Below are 22,137 nucleotides of genomic sequence, written 5' to 3'. Positions count from 1 at the left end.
ACCAACAGGAAATTGGAACTGATGGCAAATGACACTTTCTGTTAAACAGTAACACTTTTTATTGTATTAACCTTTCGTAACACAAGTAAATGGTTTCAATTGAATTCCCCAAAATAAGCATATAATTTAACACTTTCACACATATAGTCAAATCTGATGTTTAAAAATAGAGGTTTTTGTATGCGTTTCTTGTTTTGAACAGTTATTTTGATATATTTCATCCATAGCAACTTGTCATGAACATGTCTTTGAGTATCACAGGAACACAACGCTTTGAATGGATAACAGAGGTTGACAAATTGGCGATTGAGCTAATCTGACATAACGGTACAACCTAAAACAGCCACCGATATATTAGCGATATGGGCACTGGTGCTGTCAGACTTTTAGCTCTAACTTTGGGACGCTATGGGCTATCAACTCAGTTCCAAATGCATCCGAAAGATGAGACTCAACTTGGTATAGAGACATCGACTGGAATCTAAATACGTATTTACATTGAGTCTTTTTTTTATACCAGTGGGTGCCACGTCCAAATCGCCAATTTCCCAAATCTGCGGTGGCTCAATAACTATATATTTTCAAGGTACATACATCTACCTATATTCCAAATGGGGTGCTTTTATCACAAACTTATTTGTATTTTTTTATATTGAGTCCATATTTTCAGCACCATAATTATACAAAAGAGAGATTATTTTTCATCCCTCCATATTTACACAGATATCATCCGTAAATGGTGTTTTTATGTCGGTAACTAGTTGCTTGACAAAAAATGTCAAAAGGATAAAAAAAAGAGCATTCAAATAATCTCTCTCTCTCTCTCACACACACGCGCACACACACACACACAGAGACCCACCTGTGTACCTTCCCTCCATAGAAAGGCTTTGTGTGGAATGTGACTGTGGCTGAGTAGCCGCTCTTGGCACAGTTGATGGTGACTTTGCCACCCAGCTCCACCCATGGCATGGTGAGGATGGAGCGGGCGTAGGCACAGGGCAGCGTGAAGACATACTCCTCGTCATGCTCCAGAAGGCATAAGGTCCCTTGGGAGCAGAGAGGGAAAGATCAAAGGGTCAGTTGAGGTCAGATAAAGGTCAGCATCTTACTGGTGCTGGTCTGGTCCCAGGCCGTTTCTGCTCTCTTGGAACCTCTTGCAACCATTTGTTCATGGTTGGTTAAGACAATGAGTGACAACTGACAAGGAGTTGATATGATAGCACAAACAGATTGTTTATTTCTCAAAAGCTGCATTTGGATCTAACCCAGAAACTTCCCTTGCACCGTGTTGCTCCTTGTCTATAATGTATAATAAGATGTTGGAGTCAGTAATTCAATCAAACGATTTAGCTTGGTGTGTGGCTCTCACTGATTTTCCTTTAAATTGGTTATGTTCCTAATAGCCCGTCACTAATTTAGATGAACCTTCAATAAAAATGTACATGCCGTAGAATACCGCAGAAGCTTTTGCAGAGACCACTAGGGAAATAAATGGCAACATCCTCTGCAAAATACAGTATTTCCATACCATAAATATATACATTCAGCCTCATTAACAACATCAATGGTGTGCATCATTAGCCAGGTTTCGCCCCCCCCCCTGTTACTCAGGAAGAACAGAGGACACCCACTGTGCACGACTCCACATCGCCCCATGCATTGATTTCTCTCCCTTTCCGATATTCACAGTACCATCTTTTGGGATACGTGGACTGGATTCCCCATAAGGGAGGACATTAAAGTTAATGCACAACATCTCTTCACCTACGTCACCATACACAGCCTATTGGGTCATAAGGCCATAGGACATATATAGTACAAATGAGCAATCCCACCAGCCCCTGCTCTGTGAGTTGCCCATCTATTGCTTTCATGTCTTACTCATGAAACCAATTATCTTCCACTGCAAAACACCTATGGGGGTCATCACTTAACCCAAGAGCAAACCATAGGAAAGCATAGAAAATGGCATTAGCATCTATTCAATGCTATCGCCCTCTACTGTTAGCTATTAGCTTTCGTATAAGCAGTGCAATCTCCCTGAATGAAATCGGTTTGAGTTTGCAACCCTAATTACCACAGAACACCTGATTGAATGAATGTCATGTCTGTGACATACATGTATTATTGCTAACTACTATAATTGAGTCAGTAGAGACATCATGTGGAAGTTCATCACATGACTGGCTGGCATATCATCTTTTGGCTATATTACAAGTGGGAAAAATTTATTTCGCAATCGATCCTTGTCCTCGACCCTCTGGTCTTACCCTGTCCACATCTTCATACTGTGTATGCAATGTACTGTATGTCCAATGTCACTGAATTAATACTGTCTTTGGTTGAGAGCATAAAGGCACGAAAATCTAGCATTTACAAACCCCACATTGACCCACCGCGCTGTCCATGACAACTCACAGGCACCGCAAATCACACCAAGGGAAGATTGTATCTGATACATGCTTACTGTACTCTCTTCTCCACCAGATATCATCTTACTCAGCACCAATCAATGCAGCACTAAATATTGGCAGCTCAAAAAGTATTATATTTTCATTAGAGGTGCATTACTCATCAAGATTCCAAACCACACAGGCCTCTAAATGTGAGAGGGTCACCATTGTGCTTCGAAAGCAATCCCACAGTGAATGCACAAATCCTGTGGTATGATTCACCAGTCATTAAAAAGGTACGTCAGAGAATATTGTCAGGTCGTGATCAATCAGTATAACATACAGAACCATCAAATGTTTGGACACACTTACCCATTCCGGGTTTTTCTTTATTTTTATTATTTTCTACATTTTCTACATGCAGAATAATAGTGACGACATCAAGACTATGAAATAACACATTTGGAATCATGTAGTAACGATTAACTTACATATTCCTCTCAATTTTAAATGTTTTGCTTGACTCGTTATGACGTTATAACTACTTACATTTGCTTCCACCGTAATGTTTTGTCAGCCATCTCTGCTGAAGAAAGTCACCAAGGACAGGTGGCTCGTGTCAAATTCGTCATTGGAACCACTGCTTATGATTGGTCATATAAAAACCTTGGGGCCCAAATTCATAATGAGTGCTCTAACTCCCCCTTGTGGTGGTCTGGAGCAATGAAGCCATGGCTACCTCTAAGTCCCACGGTGTAAGCTCGCAGCTTTTAAAGGAGGAACCACTTTATATACAGATTCAGTCAATTCGATTCAAGGGTTTCCTGTATCCCATCAGTGTGACTCATTCAGAAAAGCCTACATTGTAACGTCATGACGACAGATATTGTATTGATTGTCATCAGAGAACTCTCATATCCTTCTATTGTGCAAGAGGACTATGCACAATGGATAGGTATGAGAGTAAAACTAAAACTGGCTGCTGTAGATGCCATTAGCAACGCTCATCAAAATTGTTAAAAGGTTTTAAAAACAAATCTAACAAATGCAACAGTTGGATAATGGATGAAGTGACTCCAAACTTTTAGAATTTAAAACATCCATCAGATATTGACTGAATTATAGCACATCAAATATTTTCCTGGCATGGATAAATAACGAACGAAATTCAGGAATTTTTGTGGGAATTCAGGTATTCAATTTATTGTAAAATGTCAAAATGTTTTCTTAGAACGCACTCATATATACATTTTCTAATAGCATCAAGGTTTTCAAAAATATATTTTGTGTAAAAATAAAGAAAATTATAAGTGCCTAATTTGCATAAATACATTGGGAGTATTTGCATATACGAAACATTAACATAAAGGGCTGGAACAGACCTGCAACCACCAAAAACTTACTCTGCCTAGGCACCTCAAACTCAACTTTAGACTTCAGAGCCTCTTCCACTCCTTTTTTCATGGTTTCCCTCTAATCAGGGACTGATTTAGACCTGGGACACCAGATTGGTGCAATTAATTATCAGGTAGAACAGAAAACCAGCAGGCTCCGGACCTTGTCGGGTAAGAGTTGAATACCCCTGGCCTAAGCCTACCTGCACTCACCTGCGCTGTCTAGACTGCCTCATTAATTACTGCTGTTGTCATGTTCTGTTGCATAATTCAACAAGTGTATGTCTCAGCAGCCTTCGCGTTGGCTCCCGCTTCTGTCCAGCTCAGGCATTCGGCGTTGTCGTCCTTCTAGCTGATGCCGAACCTACTGCTGGAAAACGCCCTTCACTCATCAACCCCGGACTTGTCTCGTCATCATTACACATCATTACACCTGGTTCCAATCCCCACTCTATCACTGTATATATATATGCCCTCTGCCATTTGTCTTTGTCGGTCATTGCAAATGTTACTTGTTTTTCTGAGAGGAATCTCTCTTACTATTTCCTGAGTACTTTATATTTTGCACTTTGGGTTCGCCCTGTGCCTTTTTGTTTACGAAGATATATTTTGAGCACAACAGTGTTTGGGTTTCGTCCCGCTTTAATCTATGGTGTGTAAATAAATTCAGTAGTTCTATACCTGCGACTGCCTCCTGCCTACTCCTCTCTACACCAGTGACAGTGTGCCAATAGCAGGATACTCTCGGATAAAAAAATCAACAGGATTGGCTCTAGATTACACCTCTCTATACATACTTTACATTGTTTGCGAAATCAGAAATAATATCACTATAATCAGAGTGTTTATTTTCGGAAGTTTTAATTTCAGTGCATCGAATTTGTAAACATTTAAAATGTATTAAAACATTTTCAATTCCATAACACCCGTCTAAAAAAAAGCTGTCTTCTCTTGTGATGTGTCGAGACAATGCGTTAAATTCCAACAGCTGAAAAAGACAGATCCTCAGGTGGGTTGGGAATGCGCATTGCTAATGCCATTCAAACTACCACCAACTGTATCGCCACGTATATTTCAAAACCTAAGCTTCAAAAAAGTTTTAAAAATTAGCAAAAAAAGAAACGTCCTCTCACTGTCAACTGCGCTCATTTTCTGCAAAGAAAAATGTGTAAATATTTTTATGATCATAAGATTCAACAACTGAGACATAAACTGAACAAGTTCCACAGACATGTGACTAACAGTCAGTATCTGGTGTGGCCACCAGCTGCATTAAGTACTGCAGTGCATCTCCTCCTTATGGACTGCACCAGATTTGCCAGTTCTTACTGTGAGATGTTACCCCACTCTTCCACCAAGGCACCTGCAAGTTCCCGGACATTTCTGGGGAGAATGACACTAGCCCTCACCCTCCAATCCAACAGGTCCCAGACATGCTCAATGGGATTGAGATCCGGGCTCTTCGCTGGCCATGGCAGAACACTTACATTCCTGTCTTGCAGGAAATCACACACAGAACGAGCTGTATGGCTGGTGGCATTGTCAAGCTGGAGGGTCATGTCAGGATGAGCCTGCAGGAAGGATACCACATGAGGGAGGAGGATGTCTTCCCTGTAACGCACAGCGTTGAGATTGCCTGCAATGACAACAAGCTCAGTCTGATGATGCTGTGACACACCGCCCCAGACCATGACGCACCCTCCACCTCCAAATTGATCCCGCTCCAGAGTACAGGCCTCGGTGTAATGCTCAATCCTTCAATGATAAACGCAAATCCGACCATCACCCCTGGTGAGACAAAACCGCAACTCGTCAGTTAAGAGCACTTTTTGCCAGTCCTGTCTGGTCCAGCGAAGGTGGGTTTGTGCCCATAGGCAACGTTGTTGCCAGTGATGTCTGGTGAGGACCTGCCTTACAACAGGCCTACAAGCCCTCAGTCCAGCCTCTCTCAACCTATTGCAGAACAGTCTGAGCACTGATGGAGGGATTGTGCGTTCCTGGTGTAACTCGGGCAGTTGTTGCTGCCATCCTGTACCTGTCCCGCAGGTGTGATGTTCAGATGTACCGATCCTGTGCAGGTGTTGTTACACGTGGTCTGCCACTGTGAAGACGATCGGCTGTCCGCCCTGTCTCCCTGTAGCTCTGTCTTAGGCGTCTCACGGTACAGACATTGCAATTTATTGCCCTGGCCACATCTGCAGTCCTCATGCCTCCTTGCAGCATGCCTAAGTCACGTTCACGCAGATGAGCAGGGACCCTGGGCATCTTTCTTTTTGTGTTTTTCAGAGTCAGTAGAAAGGCCTCTTTAGTGTCCTACATTTTCATAACTGTGACCTTAATTGCCTACCATCTGTAAACTGTTAGTGTCTTAACGACCGTTCCACAGGTGCATGTTCATTAATTGTTTAAGGTTCATTGAACAAGCATGGGAAACAGTGTTTAAACCCTTTACAATAAAGATCTGTGAAGTTATTTGGAATTTTACGAATTATCTTCGAAAGACAGGGTCCTGAAAAAGGGACGTTTCTTTTTTTGCTGAGTTTATGATTTGAACTCAATCATGTACGTACTTATGGTGTCAGCATTTAACTGAGCCTCAACAAACCCAAAGCACATCAATTCACTCACCTTCCCCTATCATGGACACACCAATGGACATGCCCATGAACTTGCTTCTTGTCCACACGTGGGTGTTGACAAACATACTCCTCTCTGGGCACTCGCAGTAGAATCCTGAGACAGGCGGGTGGTGGGACACCTGCTCGGCCACGAAGCGAACCCGGTAACACTCAGTCCCCGATGGATCGTCCTGTTGTTGGGTGTTGTTGGGGCCCCTGGAGGCTGGTTCCCTGGGGCCCTGAGACCTGAGGGGCCTCACTCTGTCCCGAGGCACTTCCCAGGAACAGTGGAATGTCTCGCCCAGCGCCGGGTTGTAGGGTTTCTTGGCCACAGCTCCTTTGCGTCCCTCGTGGAAGGCGGTAAGGTAGTACTCAACGAAGCGTACAATGCGGTCCTCCGCCGTGGCACCAGCCGTGATGGACAGGAACATGTCCGGGTGGGCCATGAAGTTAGCGTACATCTCCAGCAGGGAGCGCTTCTCCAGAATGAACGTGGGCAGCACCACCTGGTAAACAAGGCAGGAGGCGACCGTTAAACTACATACATTTACATTTACATTTTATGTCATTTAGCAGACGCTCTTATCCAGAGCGACTTACAGTAGTGAATGCATACATTTCATTAAAAAAAAAATCTGTGCTGGCCCCCCGTGGGAATCGAACCCACAACCCTGGCGTTGCAAACACCATGCTCTACCAAACCCTTCACTAGATTGCTGGTAGGGAACAGCAATAAAGAGGCGCACTAGTCATAACTTAAACAAAAAGCTTTTTTAGTGTCATTCCATGGCTGTTTTGATGCTATTGATGATTATATTCAACTGAGCAGGCTAGTGAAATGGACATACCAGTACATAACAAGACATTCCTATTCAGTGAACCAGTAAACATTGCATTGGCCATAGCAGCTCTAACATTCCAAGGGAAAACTACAGGGCCTTGCAAAAGTATTCATCCCCCTTGGCGTTTTACTATTTTGTTGCATTACAACCTGTAATTTAAATTGATTTTTATTTGGATTTCATGTAATGGACATACACAAAATAGTGAAAAAGTGAAAAAAATTACTTGTTTAAAAAAAATAAAAATCGAAAAGTGGTGCGTGCATATGTATTCACCCCCTTTGCTATGAAGCCCCTAAATAAGATCTGGTCCAACCAATTACCTTCAGAAGTCACATAATTAGTTCAATAAAGTCCACCTGTGTGCAATGTAAGTGTCACATGATCTGTAACATGATCACAGTATATATACACCTGTTCTGAAAGGCCCCAAAGACTGCAACAAGCAAGGGGCACCACCAAGCAAGCGGCACCATGAAGACCAAGGAGCTCTCTCCAAACAGATCAGGGACAAAGTTGTGGAGAAGTACAGATCAGGGTTGGGTTATAAAAAAATATCCAAAACTTTGAACATCCCACGGAGCACCATTAAATCCATGAATAAAAAAATTGAAATAATATAGCACCACAACAAACCTGCCAAGAGAGGGCAGCCCACCAAAACTCACGGATCAGGCAAGAAGGGCACTAATCAGAGAGGCAACAAAGAGACCAAAGATGACCCTGAAGGAGCTGCAAAGCTCCACAGCGGAGATTGGGGTATCTGTCCATAGGACCACTTTAAGCTGTACACTCCACAGAGCTGGGCTTTACGGAAGAGTGGCCAGCAAACATGTTTGGTGTTCACGAAAAGGCATGTGGGAGACTCCCCAAACATAATTGAGCTTTTTGGCCATCAAGGAAAATGCTGTCTGGTGCAAACCCAACACCTCTCATCACCTCGAGAATACCATCCCCACAGTGAAGGATGGTGGCGGCAGCATCATGCTGTGGGGATGTTTTTCCATCGGCAGGGACTGGGAAACTGGTCAGAATTGAAGGAATGATGGATGGTGCTAAATACAGGGAAATTCTTGAGGGAAACCTGTTTGTCTTCCAGAGATTTGAGACTGGGACAGAGGTTCACCTTCCAGCAGGACAATGACCCTAAACATACTGCTAAAGCAACTCTCGAGTGGTTTAAGGGGAAACATTTAAATGTCTTGGAATGGCCTAGTCAAAGCCCAGACCTCAATCCAATTGAGAATCTGTGGTATGTCCTAAAGATTGCTGTACACCAGCGGAACCCATCCCACTTGAAGGAGCTGGAGCAGTTCAGCCTTGAAACATGGGAAAAAATCCCAGTGGCTAGATGTGCTAAGCTTATAGAGACATACCCCAAGTGACTTGCAGCTGTAATTGCTGCAAAAGGTGGCTTTACAAAGTATTAATTTTGGGGGGTGGGGGGTGAATAGTTACGCACGCTCAAGTTTTCCGGGTTTTTTTTGTCTTATTTCTTGTTTGTTTCACCCCAAAAAATATTTAGCATCTTCAAAGTGTTAGGCATGTTGTGTAAATCAAATGATGCAAACCACCCATAAATCTATTTTAATTCCAGGTTGTAAGGCAACAAAATAGAAAAAAATGCCAAGGGGGGTGAATACTTTTGCAAGCCACTGTACGAAGAGAGCAGAGAGTGTTGGCTGTCTTAAAAAGAAATCATGACATTCCTACATAATCTCTTCAGTGAACCAGTAAGTGTTGTGTAGGCCATACCAGCTCTAACATTCCAAGGAAAAGACATGAAGAGAGCGTCAGCTGTCTTACCCGGGTGAGGTCCATGCCCAGTTTGAGCTGGGAGAGGAGGTGCAGGATGATGCTCCGCTGGTCGTCCAGCACTCCCAGGTCCTCCTCATCATTGTCCTCCATGTCAGTCACCTCCTCACTGGGGCTGACGACCTCCAACCCCGCTGGGTGCTGCTGAAACAACAGAGCCAACAACAGAGACACAGTTAGACTTAAAGTGATCTGACATACAATACCAGTCAAAGGTTTGGACACACCTACTCATTCTAGGGTTTTTCTTTATTTTTTACTCTTTTCTACATTGTAGAATAATAATGAAGTCATCAAAACTATGAAAGAACACATATGGAATCATGTAGTAACCAAAAAGTGTTACGCAAATCAAAATGTATTTTAGATTTGAGATTCTTCGAAGTAGCCACCCTTTGCCTTGACAACAGCTTTGCACACTCTTGGCATTCTCACAACCAACTTCATGAGGGAGTCACCTGGAATGCATTTCAATTAACAGGTGTGCCTTGTTAAAAGTACATTTTTGGAATTTCTTTCCTTCTTAATGCGTTTGAGCCAATCAGTTGTGTTGTAAATGAAAATGATGTTAAAGGTAATTATGATGCAACTATGATAGTGATACGATATGGATTACAATTATCATCCTGAATATTAAGGCTATACTCACTTCATGTTACACACAGACACTCAACCATGCAAATTGGCTGGGTTATTATTTATTTGGACATCACACACTATAGTCTTACTCTTATCCAGACATCAGACGCACTCTCACTAAATCACATCCAATATCATACACACCAACCTAGTCAGATGTACTACACACATAATATCTTGTCTCAATGTTCTAACATCTGTGGCATTGGCTCACAGGCAAACAGGTGAGGGAATAAAACAAATATTGCTAGACATAGACATTTGAAAGCTCTAGTTTTGACCGTCATAATGCCTCTTATGGCAGTAACTTTACAGGCACTAATTATGGTCCATTGAGACTGAGAATAGAATCTAGTTATGGTAAGGGGTGAAATAAGTATAGCCAGTTATAATTATAACGGTTTAGCAGATTATAAAAAAAGAAGATCAGTCTATAAATGGCTAAAAGAAAAGGAGTATAACATATAGTGTTTACAGGAAACTCACTCTACATCCTTAGATGAAGTTGTGTGGAAAAAGGAATGGGGTGGTGAAATAATTCTCTGTCATGGACAAAGGAACCCTTTAAATACCAGGCAGGGGAACACAACCAATTTAATTGTTCCATACATTCTTGTTCCATTTATCACTGACATATTCCTACCACATTCACACTTCTTTACATTTCCTTCCCTAAAATGATGGTTCGGCAACACGCAGGGGGTCAAGGTATACCTCAGAGAATTTCCCTGAGAGTGCACTGCCTGATTCCTTGCAACAGCTTAGTGCCTCCGGTACAGACTCACAATGCCGTCACAAGGCTTTGATATGGTTGATATGGAGCAGTGAACGTGGACAGGGTTGTGGCCTCCATTTGTGTTCCAGCATTCAGCTGGAAGCAGATCCAATATAGGTTAAAGAAGAGCCCTAGTGCCTTCGATATCTCAAAGGCACAAAGCCTAATATATAATGTAAGAAAGTGCCCCAGAGTCTGTGGCCAACCAAAACGGTCTTCTTCTCCTCCTCTTCCTTCCTTCTCCCTCCTTTTTCACTCTCCCTCTCTTCTTATTTGTTTTTCTAACAATGTACAGTACAGTACGCGTATGTACAGTACAGTACGCGTATGCATCTGACAGCCTGCAATGAAAAGGGACATGAATGTGGGACAGAATACGGTTCTCTGTAAATTACAGCCTGTAATGCATTATACAAACAGAATGAACCATTACTTGGCTAAATGCATACATGACTAACTCAGATATCAGGAGCTTATTCTACTTGTGTTAAGAATAGAGAACAGAGGTACTCCTGGAGCGACATAATGGAGTGAGAAGAGAGAAAATAAAGAAACAGAGGGAACAAAGAGAAAACCAGGAGGAATCTGCCTTTCTGTCACCTGAATATTTCATTCCATGCATGCCACAAGCCTGGCTCTTATTCTCTCTCTCTCTCTCTCAGCAGAGGGATATAAATAGCTAGAAAGTGGAAAAAGAAGGTGGTGGGAGGTCTGTTGTGATTCCAACACACTAACTAATTAAAACGGCTCTTAATAACGAGCGGAAATTCCTTGAGAGGCCAACTCAGTTCTACCTCTATCCATTGAGTTATGCAAGCAGGTCTACTCTCCTCAACACTGTAGACATGACATGTTGCTAACGAGGAACATACGCTGGGAGAAAAGATAAACAATGTAGTCTTTGTCACTGTACAACAGAAACAACCAAAGCACTCAGCTGTATAGGAATACATTGTTGGCCGCCAATACCACTTGACTACCAAGTCACTAAATGTGTCCACTTGTTTTCATGGAATTGGAGGTTTAGATATATGATTGGGGTTGGCACAAAGTCTTTAGGGTTTCTGCCTTCACTGTTATAGGGCCTGACAGTTGATCAATCTACAGAGGTAGTTACTCGTTAGAACGGACCGTGTTCTACGTCATCTTGTTCGAGGAGAATACAGAACACATAGCTCAGCAAAAGCGCTTCACTACATGGCTCATCAACTTCTATCCACAGCATTGATTTTATCAGTGCAACAAAAACAAGAACAGCTTTTTGCGGTCAAATGGAGGCAGAGTAGACACTCCAGATAAAGGCTCATGTCATCATCTATTTTAACAACAAAATACTACTTGAAAGAAACAAACTGAGCGTCACTCTCCATTCCATAAAACATTAGAACAGCTTTCAAGTGTGCCACAAAATGTGCAAAGCACAGAATTTGCTCCTCTTGCTGCAATCTCACTCTCTTTACCTCAAAACACATCTATCCCCCTCACGCATACTAAATACACTCACACACACAGTCTAACAGTCTAACTTTAAACACCCTCACTTACGTTGCATGGATGAGAAGACACAGGCTTGCTCTCAGTACAGCTGGATCTCATCTCCAGTATGCTGTTTGTGTGTGTATGAAAGACACACCGATCACAGACACACAGTTCCACACCAGGTGTCCACAATGTCCTGGAACAGAGTTTCTACCCACTGTTGCAGAAGGTACTACAAAGACAAAAATCTCCGGAACACAATTCTACCGTTAAAATGATATTCAGTTAAAGCTGTGCGCTGTGTGTTGGTGGAGGTGGTGGAGGTTGTAAACACCCTAGTCTAGTGCATGTCGAGGCGAGAAGAGTGAAAGTAAAGGCACTGTAGTACAGCTGCATAGTCTCAGCCTCTCTCTCTCTCTCTCTCTCTCTCTCTGCTGCCCACTCCACTCTGAGGGGGAGAGACCCTGTGACGTGGCCCGTTCCCTCCATCCCCCTCATCCCTCGTGTTTCCCTACGCTTCCCTCTTCTCCTCTCCTCCATACTTCTCCTCTCCTGGCTGTCACACGACGGTGTGGATCAGCCAGCTTAATTAAGCAGCAGTTTGGCAGCTCTGGAGACCCCATCAGCCCTGGTTCTGCAGGAGCTACTGTATGGTGGGCGGCTTTCAAACAACACCATCTCTATCGCTCTTTTTCTCTCTCTCCCTTTCACACTCTTTCTTTTGCACTTTCACTCTTCTTTCTCTCTCATAAGCTTTTTTTATTTTTGTATCTTTCTTCCCACAGTATGTCACTGAACACTGCAGGTCTTTTTCATTCATCCTTCCTCTCTCTCCTCATTCACCACACTCTGTTTTCTTATCACACGTTCCCTCTCCTTAACTAGCTCCCTCTTCTGTTACCCTTCCCATGCGCCCCTCCCCCTCCCCTCCTCTCTCTCTTTGCTCTCTCCCTCTCTTAAGGCGTCAGGGGAGTGTGTGGGCGGATAGCTGGGATAGGGGGAAAGTCTGGTCATGCTCTCACTTCAAAGGCAAACTCTTTCCTCCACTTGACTTGAGCAGACTAACCTTTTAGGTCCATTCGACATCCACCTTCATCCCCATCCTCTTCCTCCTCATCCTCCACTTCTCCGCCAAATGTCATGACATCCCCCTGTTCCTCTATCGCTGCTCCCCTCCTTCACTCATTCCTTCCCGCAAATACTGACCTTTTGATATAATGGAACTGTCCTTGTTTCACCTTCACCTTTTCAGCACATACCTAGCGCAGGCGCTTTCCCCCCTCTGTTCCCCTTTGTTTCACATGCTGAAAAAGTCACTCAATTAGTTATTAGATCATTGGAAACACAGTGAGATGTCAACTTTGTTGTAGTAAATTACATTACATTTTTTTGTGTTCAGTCAGCCGAAACAACGTCTTCATTAGTTCTGAGCCATTTCTTTTTTGTTGTCGTCTCTGAATTGCTCACTTAAACAGCTGCTTCAGTTTCTACGAATTTCAAACGAAGGAGCTAAACATCCAGAACTTTTCTCCGATAGCAACATGGGTAATAATGTCAAGTCAGTGAGTAGAATCACCAGAGGCATTGTCAGAGAATGGATTAGCCTCGGAGCACTTGACAGACAAACTGAGAACTCCGGTTCATACTGTGCCGTCTCGCTCTGTTTGGATATTGACAGATAAAACAGAAGCAGTGTGAATTCACACCCTGGCATGTTGATCAGCACATATGGGAAAGAGCTGCGCTGTCTGCCTCTCCAACACTGATAAATATCCATAGAGAGGACCTGGATCAGATGTGAGCTGCTCATGGCCCATATTTATGTTGATCTAGGATCAGGTCCCCCCCCCCCCCCTTGGTAATCTTATTCATTTTGATCTTAAAAGCAAAGCTGGTCCTAGATCAGCACTCCAACTCTGAGACGCGTAATTGGATGGGCTAAAACAATTGATGCCTATATCTTTAGCTGTCTATACTCTAAACTGTCTAATAAGCCATTATATATAAGGAGCCATACAGGTCTTCCAATGGAGAGGTCATGAAGGGACGTATGCTCTACTTTCTTACTTTCAAAAAAGAGATAGCATTTACACTTCTTCCCAAGCCTGTGCTGTTTGAGGTTGCAGCTTGGACCCATGGTCCTGACAGGGCTGCTGCCTGTGGAGAGTGAGAGGAGAGTGCATCTTAGGATAGCAGGCATTGCTAGTGGGGAGAGGGAGATGAGCGGGGTAGTAGCAGCTGGGAAGGAAAGCCCTTGGGAAGAAGAAGAGTGGCAAGCGTGTCGATGTTTTTAGATGTTGCATTTGGCCTGACAAGGAATTGCAATAAAAACAGAGACAAAATCGAAGACAAATAAAAGTACTATGAGCCCTTGAGGCTGATGCAAAAATTTTAAAAAATAACCTGAAAAGGGAGTGTGGTTTCAACATGGCTACGTGAAGACGTGTTCCGAGGCCTCTCCACTAAGGGTCGATACTTTTATGTTTTAACCTTTTATCTTTCAAAACGAGTACACATTTGGATGGCATTCTTGAATATGACTGGAACTGGGAAAACGAGATTAAGCGTTAAACAAGAAGACACGACAAAGACTAGCAACAAGATGGCGGATGCTAAAGTTATGGAGATGCTATTCACTTTGCGTGCAGAAATGGCTACACAACGCTCTAGGGTTGAATTTCGGGAACCCAGTTACCGAGCTCGATCCTTTTCCCAGGATAAATAACTGCGAGAAACCGGTAAATTCGAATAAATTATTTATATGAACAGCATGGTGTGAAATGGGACTGTTAAATTATATGCAATGTCAAAATATGGCTTCTCTACAGCCTCCGCATGATAAATCAACGCTCTGGGTGGGGACAGACATCCCATCTCAGTATGGAGCACAGTGCATATAGACATATCATCTGATCATGGTAACATTTTTCTTGTGACAGGTAGGCCTACATTTGATGCAGCGTAGCCTATGCTACAGTATTATAAAGACAATGCAAGTCTAATTTACCGATCTCCATCTGGCTTTCGGGGTCACCTTGTTTTTTAATTGTAAAGATTTCTTGTTTATTGCAGCTGCAGCGTTTAAGCTGTTTCATCACTCAAATATTGTTGCTTTAAATCAGTGCAAACGCAAGCCCTCTATCGCAGCCTTTCTCTCTTTCCATCAACTCCGTTTAAATTGCATCCAAAATAAATTCTGTTTTAGATTGATATATACCCCTATATACTGTGTATAGATGTCCTTGACTACATCTTTCAGGTAATAAAAGCAATGGAAGAGGAAGGGATGAAGCAACAATATAGAGAGAAAGACGAGGTAGGCTAATAACATTAGGGGAATTATTATGAAAGGTATATATTCATCCTCCTACTAATGATCTCTTCCCGGTATTTTACAAATGTTCCATCCCGAGAATAAATAACTTTTCTCCCGGGTAACCCAGTATTTCCCCCCAAAACCGGAATTGTCATTCAAAAGCATTAAGCGTAACAATGTTTGGATATGATTAGAGCTTTGATCAGCATGAAAATTCAAACCTGATGCTACCTGAACCTGATGAGCCATATATTAAATACATTTTATGAGCCCTACATTAACGACATTTAATGAGCCCAAGCCCAAAAAAGCCCAAATGATTGCGCCGTTATCCAATACATATATGATATAGGCTACTGCACATTAAACATGACAGAAAAACACAAAAGCCCATAGATGTAGCAAGCTATAGTGCATTCGGAAAGTATTCTGACCCCTTGACTTTTTCCACATTGTTACGTTACAGCCTTATTCTAAAATTGATTAAATAAATAAAAATTCCTCTTCAATCTACAAACAATACCCCATAATGACAAAGGGAAAACAGGTTTTTAGAAATCCTTGGAAACATTTTTTTAATGAAAAACGGAAATACCTTATTTACATAAGTATTCAGACCCTTTGCTATGAGACTCGAAATTGAGCTCAGGTGCATCCTGTTTCCATTGATCATCCTTGAGATGTTTCCACAACTTGATTGGAATCCACCTGTTGTAATGTAATTGATTGGACATGACTTGGAAAGGGACACACCTGTCTATATAAGGTCCCATAGTTGATAGTGCATGTCAGAGCAAAAATCAAGCCATGAAATTGTCCGTAGAGCTCCAAGACAGGATTGTGTCGATTGTGCCTTTATGGTAGAGTGGTAGCCCCTCTTCAGTAAAAGGCACATGGCAGTCCGCTTGGTGTTTGCCAAAAGGCATCTAAAGACTCTCAGACCATGAGAAACAAGATTCTCTGTACTGATGAAACCAAGATTGAACTCTTTGGCCTGAATGCCAAGCGTCACGTCTGGAGGAAACCTGGCACCATCCCTACGGTGAAGCATGGTGGTGGCAGCATCATGCTGTGGGGATGTTTTTCAGCAGCAGGGACTGGGAGACTAGTCAGGATCGAGGGAAAGATGAACGGAGCAAAGTACAGAGAGATCCTTGATGAAAACCTGCTCCAGAGCGCTCATGACCTCAATCTGGGGTAAAGTTTCACCGTCCAACAGGACAACGACCCTAAGCACACAGCCTAGACTACGCAGGAGTGGCTTCGGGACAAGTCTTTGAATGTTATTTTTTTTAAATAGGTTGCTTTGCTTTGTCATTATGGGGTATTGTGTGTAGATTAGTGAGTGAAAAAAAAACATTTTACTCAATTTTAGAGTAAGGCTGTAACATAACAAAATGTGGAAAAAGTCAAGGGGACTGAATACTTTCCGAATGCACTGTATATACTCTCGAGTAAATAACTTAAACTAGCTCCAGTAGGCTAATCTTTTTGAGTGTGAACTGTATTACTGTACTGTATTATAATGTATTATATGGACTGGAATTACACACATCGTTCAAACCATGATAAAGCAGAAGAGAACATGCGATTCTGGTGCAGCACATGTGGCCTACAAAGTTACAAGTATAGGCTAGCGAATTTGATTTTGAAATATAATGGGCCTATTTGTATAATCAGTAGGCTGACGCATACTGTATTTACCTTTCATAATATTTACCCTAAAGTTATTAGCCTACCTCTCCTTTCTCTCTCTAAGGTTGCTTTATTCCTTTCTTGCTTTCAACAGTTAAATGAAATAAGTTTCGTTGTCCTTATCCTCATCATTATTATGACATCCTTGAATAATATAGGACTATAATTAAATGCAGAAGGCTTATGGGTTATGGGTCTGAATAAATAGCTGTTATAGTCTACCACCATCACATGTTCGCTCTTCTTTCAAACTACCTGTGAGTTCTATTGGCTGTTGTATTTAACGTTCAGAAAAAAAAGAGCTTGCATCCCTAGTCTATTGCATCCCTAGTCTATTGGTATAAGAAATGCAAAAAAAAAAAAAAAAAGATGTCCAGCGAGCTATTCTAGTCTAGCTTCTCCTGCATGGGACTCCAAGAGCTAAGGAGCGTTTTTTAATGAGAGGCCAGCGGAGCACAGGTACTTGTGTATTGAACAAGAGTCAGAGGCTCTAACTTTAAAGCTTATTGTGCATAATCCATTATTAATTAGCTAAATATAAGGCTAATACTGCATTGCATTTATTACCTGAAAAAAAAGTAGGCTAGGTCATCTATACATAAGGCTGTATATCAATCTGGAACAGGATTATCTATTTTGGATACAATTTGAATGGAGTTGATGGATAGAGAGAAAGACTGCTCTGCGTGACTGATTTAAAGCAGGCTGTTTTAAAACTTCTTAGGGCTAGGCCCCTTTTTTCTCAATTTCCGCCTGAATGATGTGCCCAAAGTAAACTGCCTGTAGCTCAGGCCCTGAAGCCAGGATATGCATATAATTGGTACCATTGGAAAGAAAACACTTTGAAGTTTGTAGAAATGTTAAAATAATGTAGGAGAATGTAATACAATAGATATGGTAGGAGAAAATCCAAAGAAAAACCAACCTGAATTTGTTTTTGAGAGAAACCATCCTCTTAGAAATGCAAGAGAAAGCTCATATTGTAAAATAGCTCCCTGGCTTCCTATGGCTTTCACAGGGTTTCAGCAGTCTATGTTCAAGGTTTCAGGCATGTAACTTCAAAAACGTATAAGAAATAACAGTTTTAGTAGAAGGATGCAGTCTTGGAAATCCGTGTTTGCGCGCGCCATGAAGACAGGACACACCTGCTAAAATAGGTTTCCCATTGAACATACTTCTTTCTGAAATAAATATTATAGTTTGATTACATTTTAGGGTATCTGAGGAGTAAATAGAAACGTATTTTGACTTGTTGAAACAAAGTTTATGGGTAGATTTTCGGATTCCTTTCTCTACAAGTTGAACGAGTGGATTATTCAAATCGATGGCGCCAACTAAACAGACTTTTTGGGATATAAAGAAGGATTTTATCTAACAAAACGACACTACATGTTATAGCTGGGACTCTTTGGATGACAAATCAGAGGAAGATTTTCAAAAAGTAAGTGAATATTTAATCTTTATATGTGAATGTATGAAACCTGCACCGGTGGAAAAATATTTTGATGTGGGGCGCCGTCCTCAAACAATCACATGGCATGTTTTCGCTGTAATAGCTACTGTAAATCAGACAGTGCAGTTAGATTAACAGGAATTTAAGCCTTCAGCCGATATAAGACACTGTACCAAAATGTTTAAAATCCATAATATTTATTACAATCTATTTGAATTATGCACCCTCCAGTATCACCGGAAGTTGTCCCGCTAGCGGGACCCCGGTACTTAACTCTGCAGCTGCAATAAAAAATAAAACAATCGTTACAATTAAAAAACAAGGTGACCCCGAAAGCCAGCTGGAGATGGGTAAATTAGACTTGCATTCAGTCTTTATATTAATGTAGCATAGACTATGCTGCAGCAAATGTAGGACTACTTGTCACAAGAAAAAAAGTTACCATGATGAGATGATAGGTCTACATGCATTGTGAACTGTGCTCCATACTTAGGTCAGCTGTCTGTCCCCACCCTTAGCGTTGATTCATCATGCGGAAACTGTAGAGAAGCCATATTTAGACAATGCATAGAATTTTACAGTTCCAATTCCAGGCATTATCCAGGCTGTATCGCATCCGGCCGTGATTGCGAGTCCCAAAGGGCGGCGCACAATTGGCCCTGCGTCGTCCTGGTTTGGCCGGGGTAGGCCAACATTGTAAATAAGAATTAGTTCTTAACTGACTTGCCTAGTTAAATAAAGGTAAAAAAATGTGTTAAAAAAATTAATAAATCACACCATGCTGTTCGTATAAATAATGTTATAATTTACCGGTTTCTCATAGTTATTTATCTCTTTAAAGGGAGTGGTTGGGGTGGTAAATCCCAGTAAATCTTGATAACCTGGTTCCTGCCATTCAACCCTAACTGGCTGGGCCAGGTGTATTTTTCTTATTTTAGTTCAAACAGAAGAGGCACGGATATCCTTGGAAATAAACATTTTCCAATTCAGGGACACAGACTCTGAAGGAGGATTTATTTTGATTACAGGAAATATTCTGGGTTAACATATTACTATACTAAATGTATATGGCCCGAACACAGACTCCCCCAAATTGATGTCTGACATGACATTATTATTTAATCAACTCCTTCAAGGGACTTGGGTTTATAGCAGGAGATTTGAACTGTACTGTGGGTAAATTGAATAAATCATCAACCGCTCCAGTCTGGAATCATAGAGCCTGAAATACTCTTAGAAGCATTTGTGATTCATCTGGTTTAGTAGACGTATGGAGAGAGATACACTACATGGCCAAAAGTATGTGGACACATTCAAAGTAGTTGATTCGGCCATTTCAGCCACACCCGTTGCTGACAGGTGTATAAACAACATTGGCAGTAGAATGGCCTTTACTGAAGAGCTCAGTGACTTTCAACGTGGCACCGTCATAGGATGGCACCTATCCAACAGGTCAGTTCGTCAAATGTCTGCCCTGCTAGAGCTGCCCTGGTCAACTGTAAGTGCTGTTATTGTGAAGTGGAAATGTCTAGAAGCAACAATGGCTCAGCCGCAAAATGGTAGGCCACACAAGCTCACAGACCAGGACCGGCGAGTGCTGAAGCACATAGCGCGTAAAAATCGTCTGTCCTTGTTTGCAACATTCACTACCAAGTTCCAAACTGCCTCTGGAAGCAACGCCAGCACAATAACTGTTTGTCGGGAGCTTAATGAATTGGGTTTCCATGGCCGAGCAGCCGCACATAAGCCTAAGATCACCATGCCCAATGCCAAGCGTTGGCTGGAGTGGTGTAAAGCTCGCCGCCATTGGACTCTGGAGCAGTGGAAACGCGTTCTCTGGAGTGATGAATCACGCTTCACCATCTTGCGGACTAATCTGGATTTTGCGGATGCCAGGAAAACGCTACCTGCCCGAATGCATGGTTCGGGCTAGACCCCTTAGTTCCAGTGAAAGAAAATGTGTTTTTATTCTGAACCATCAGTGGCAGTTAACACAAATGGTAAGCTATCAGAAAGATTTCCTATCGGTAGGGGCTGTGGTCAAGGCTGTCCTTTATCTCCTGCTCTGTTCTCATTTGTCATATACAGTAACCACTGGCTGAGGCAATAAGGTCTCGTAATAACATCAGGGGCATCTATGTGAATGACGAAGAGCAGAGAATTTCATTATTTGCTGATGATGTGCCTTTATATGTCTAAACCAGAGACCTCTGTCACTGCAGTAATGGACGTCATAAATGACGTCATAAATGAATATGGTAACCTGTCAGGGTACAAAATTAATGTGGATAAATCCATGGCTTTACCTTTGAATATCCCCTCTACAGTCAACTTAGAAACGATATTTCCATTCCATTACAAGTCTTAAAAACCTGTTCACTTCAAATGATATGCCTTTGCTCACAAAGATTAAACAGGACCTGGTTAACTGGTCTGCCCTACCAAACTCTCTTTGGCGAGATTAAGGTGGTCAATGCCATAAATATATAAATATATCTGGAACAATATGAAACCTAAAACCAAATTGACCAAACTAATTAAGGCTAAGGATTTAGGAGGGGTCTCTGCAACTATATTACTGGTCTGCTCAAATCAAGCACATGATAAGTTGGTTCCTAGACAGGCGCAACTCACTTTTTTATTTCACCTTTATTTAACCAGGTAGGCAAGTTGAGAACAAGTTCTCATTTACAATTGCGACCTGGCCAAGATAAAGCAAGCAGTTTGACACATACAACAACACAGTTACACATGGAGTTAAATAAACATACAGTCAATAATATAGTAGAAAAATAAGTCTATGTACAATGTGAGCAAATGAGGTGAGATAAGAGAGGTAAAGGCAAAAAAGGTCATGGTGGCAAATTAAATACAATATAGCAAGTAAAACACTGGAATGGTAGATTTGCAGTGGAAGAAAGTGCAAAGTAGAAATAGAAATAATGGGGTGCAAAGGAGCAAAATAAATAAATAAATAAATACAGTAGGGGAAGAGTTAGTTGTTTGGGCTAAATTATAGATGGGCTATGTACATGTGCAGTAATCTGTGAGCTGCTCTGACAGCTGGTGCTTAAAGCTAGTGAGGGAGATAAGTGTTTCCAGTTTTAGAGACTTTGGGTTGGGATGGAATCAATAGCATGTCACCCAAGACCAATATCTTCCTTACCATTTATTAATAGCTTTGATAAGATCCAGGCCTTAACTGACAATTTTACAGTACATAATACACTCTTAGCTAGGAAAGATGCAAGGAGATACTTGTAGATTCCAGACCATATACAGTATCACTCTGGTCACCGATTTCCCTTAATCCTGACTCTCCTCCCCCCCCCCCCCCCCCCCCCCCACACACACACACAAGGAGTATTGGACTTTTGGACTGGAAGATAAAGGGTATTGCTGACCTTATGCCTTTTTTTACTCTTAAATCGTAACAACAGATAAAAACTGATTTTGACTTACCTACTGTAACAAATATTTGTTTAAGAACCTACAATTTAGACACTTCATAGAGGGTCAGAAGAAAGTGGACAAACTACGTTTTCAAATGACTAAAGTTGAAAAACTATTTACGAATCTTACTGTTCGGAGAAGTTGATATTCTATTTTATTGAACAGAAGTGTCACCCTATGATGCGTTTAGACATGTTTGGGAGAGAGACATTGGACATGTGTTTGGTGAGGAAGACTGGACCTCTATCTGCGAAAGGGTCTA

At 41.8% G+C, this 22,137-nt stretch overlaps 1 protein-coding gene across 3 annotated transcripts in view; it reads right to left on the bottom strand.

The window, feature by feature from the left end:
• The window catches only part of LOC115176034 (oxysterol-binding protein-related protein 10), a 92,406-nt gene that overhangs the window by 5,452 nt on the left and 64,817 nt on the right, over positions 1-22,137 (bottom strand). The window contains exons 8-11 of one of the 3 annotated variants that reach the window (XM_029735765.1): positions 14,026-14,115; positions 9,057-9,209; positions 6,419-6,914; positions 863-1,049 (exon numbers count right to left, since the gene is read on the bottom strand). In XM_029735765.1, coding sequence (XP_029591625.1) covers positions 863-1,049; positions 6,419-6,914; positions 9,057-9,209; positions 14,026-14,115 — 926 coding nt within the window. The remainder of the gene's footprint in view (positions 1-862; positions 1,050-6,418; positions 6,915-9,056; positions 9,210-14,025; positions 14,116-22,137) is intronic. The other 2 variants (XM_029735766.1, XM_029735767.1) reach the window with 2 other exon arrangements.

This window comes from Salmo trutta, chromosome 36, assembly GCF_901001165.1.
Source record: "Salmo trutta chromosome 36, fSalTru1.1, whole genome shotgun sequence".
Classification (NCBI taxonomy): domain Eukaryota; kingdom Metazoa; phylum Chordata; class Actinopteri; order Salmoniformes; family Salmonidae; genus Salmo; species Salmo trutta.
Note: the sequence above shows the minus strand (reverse complement) of the source record. Positions and strands in the feature narration are given on the sequence as shown.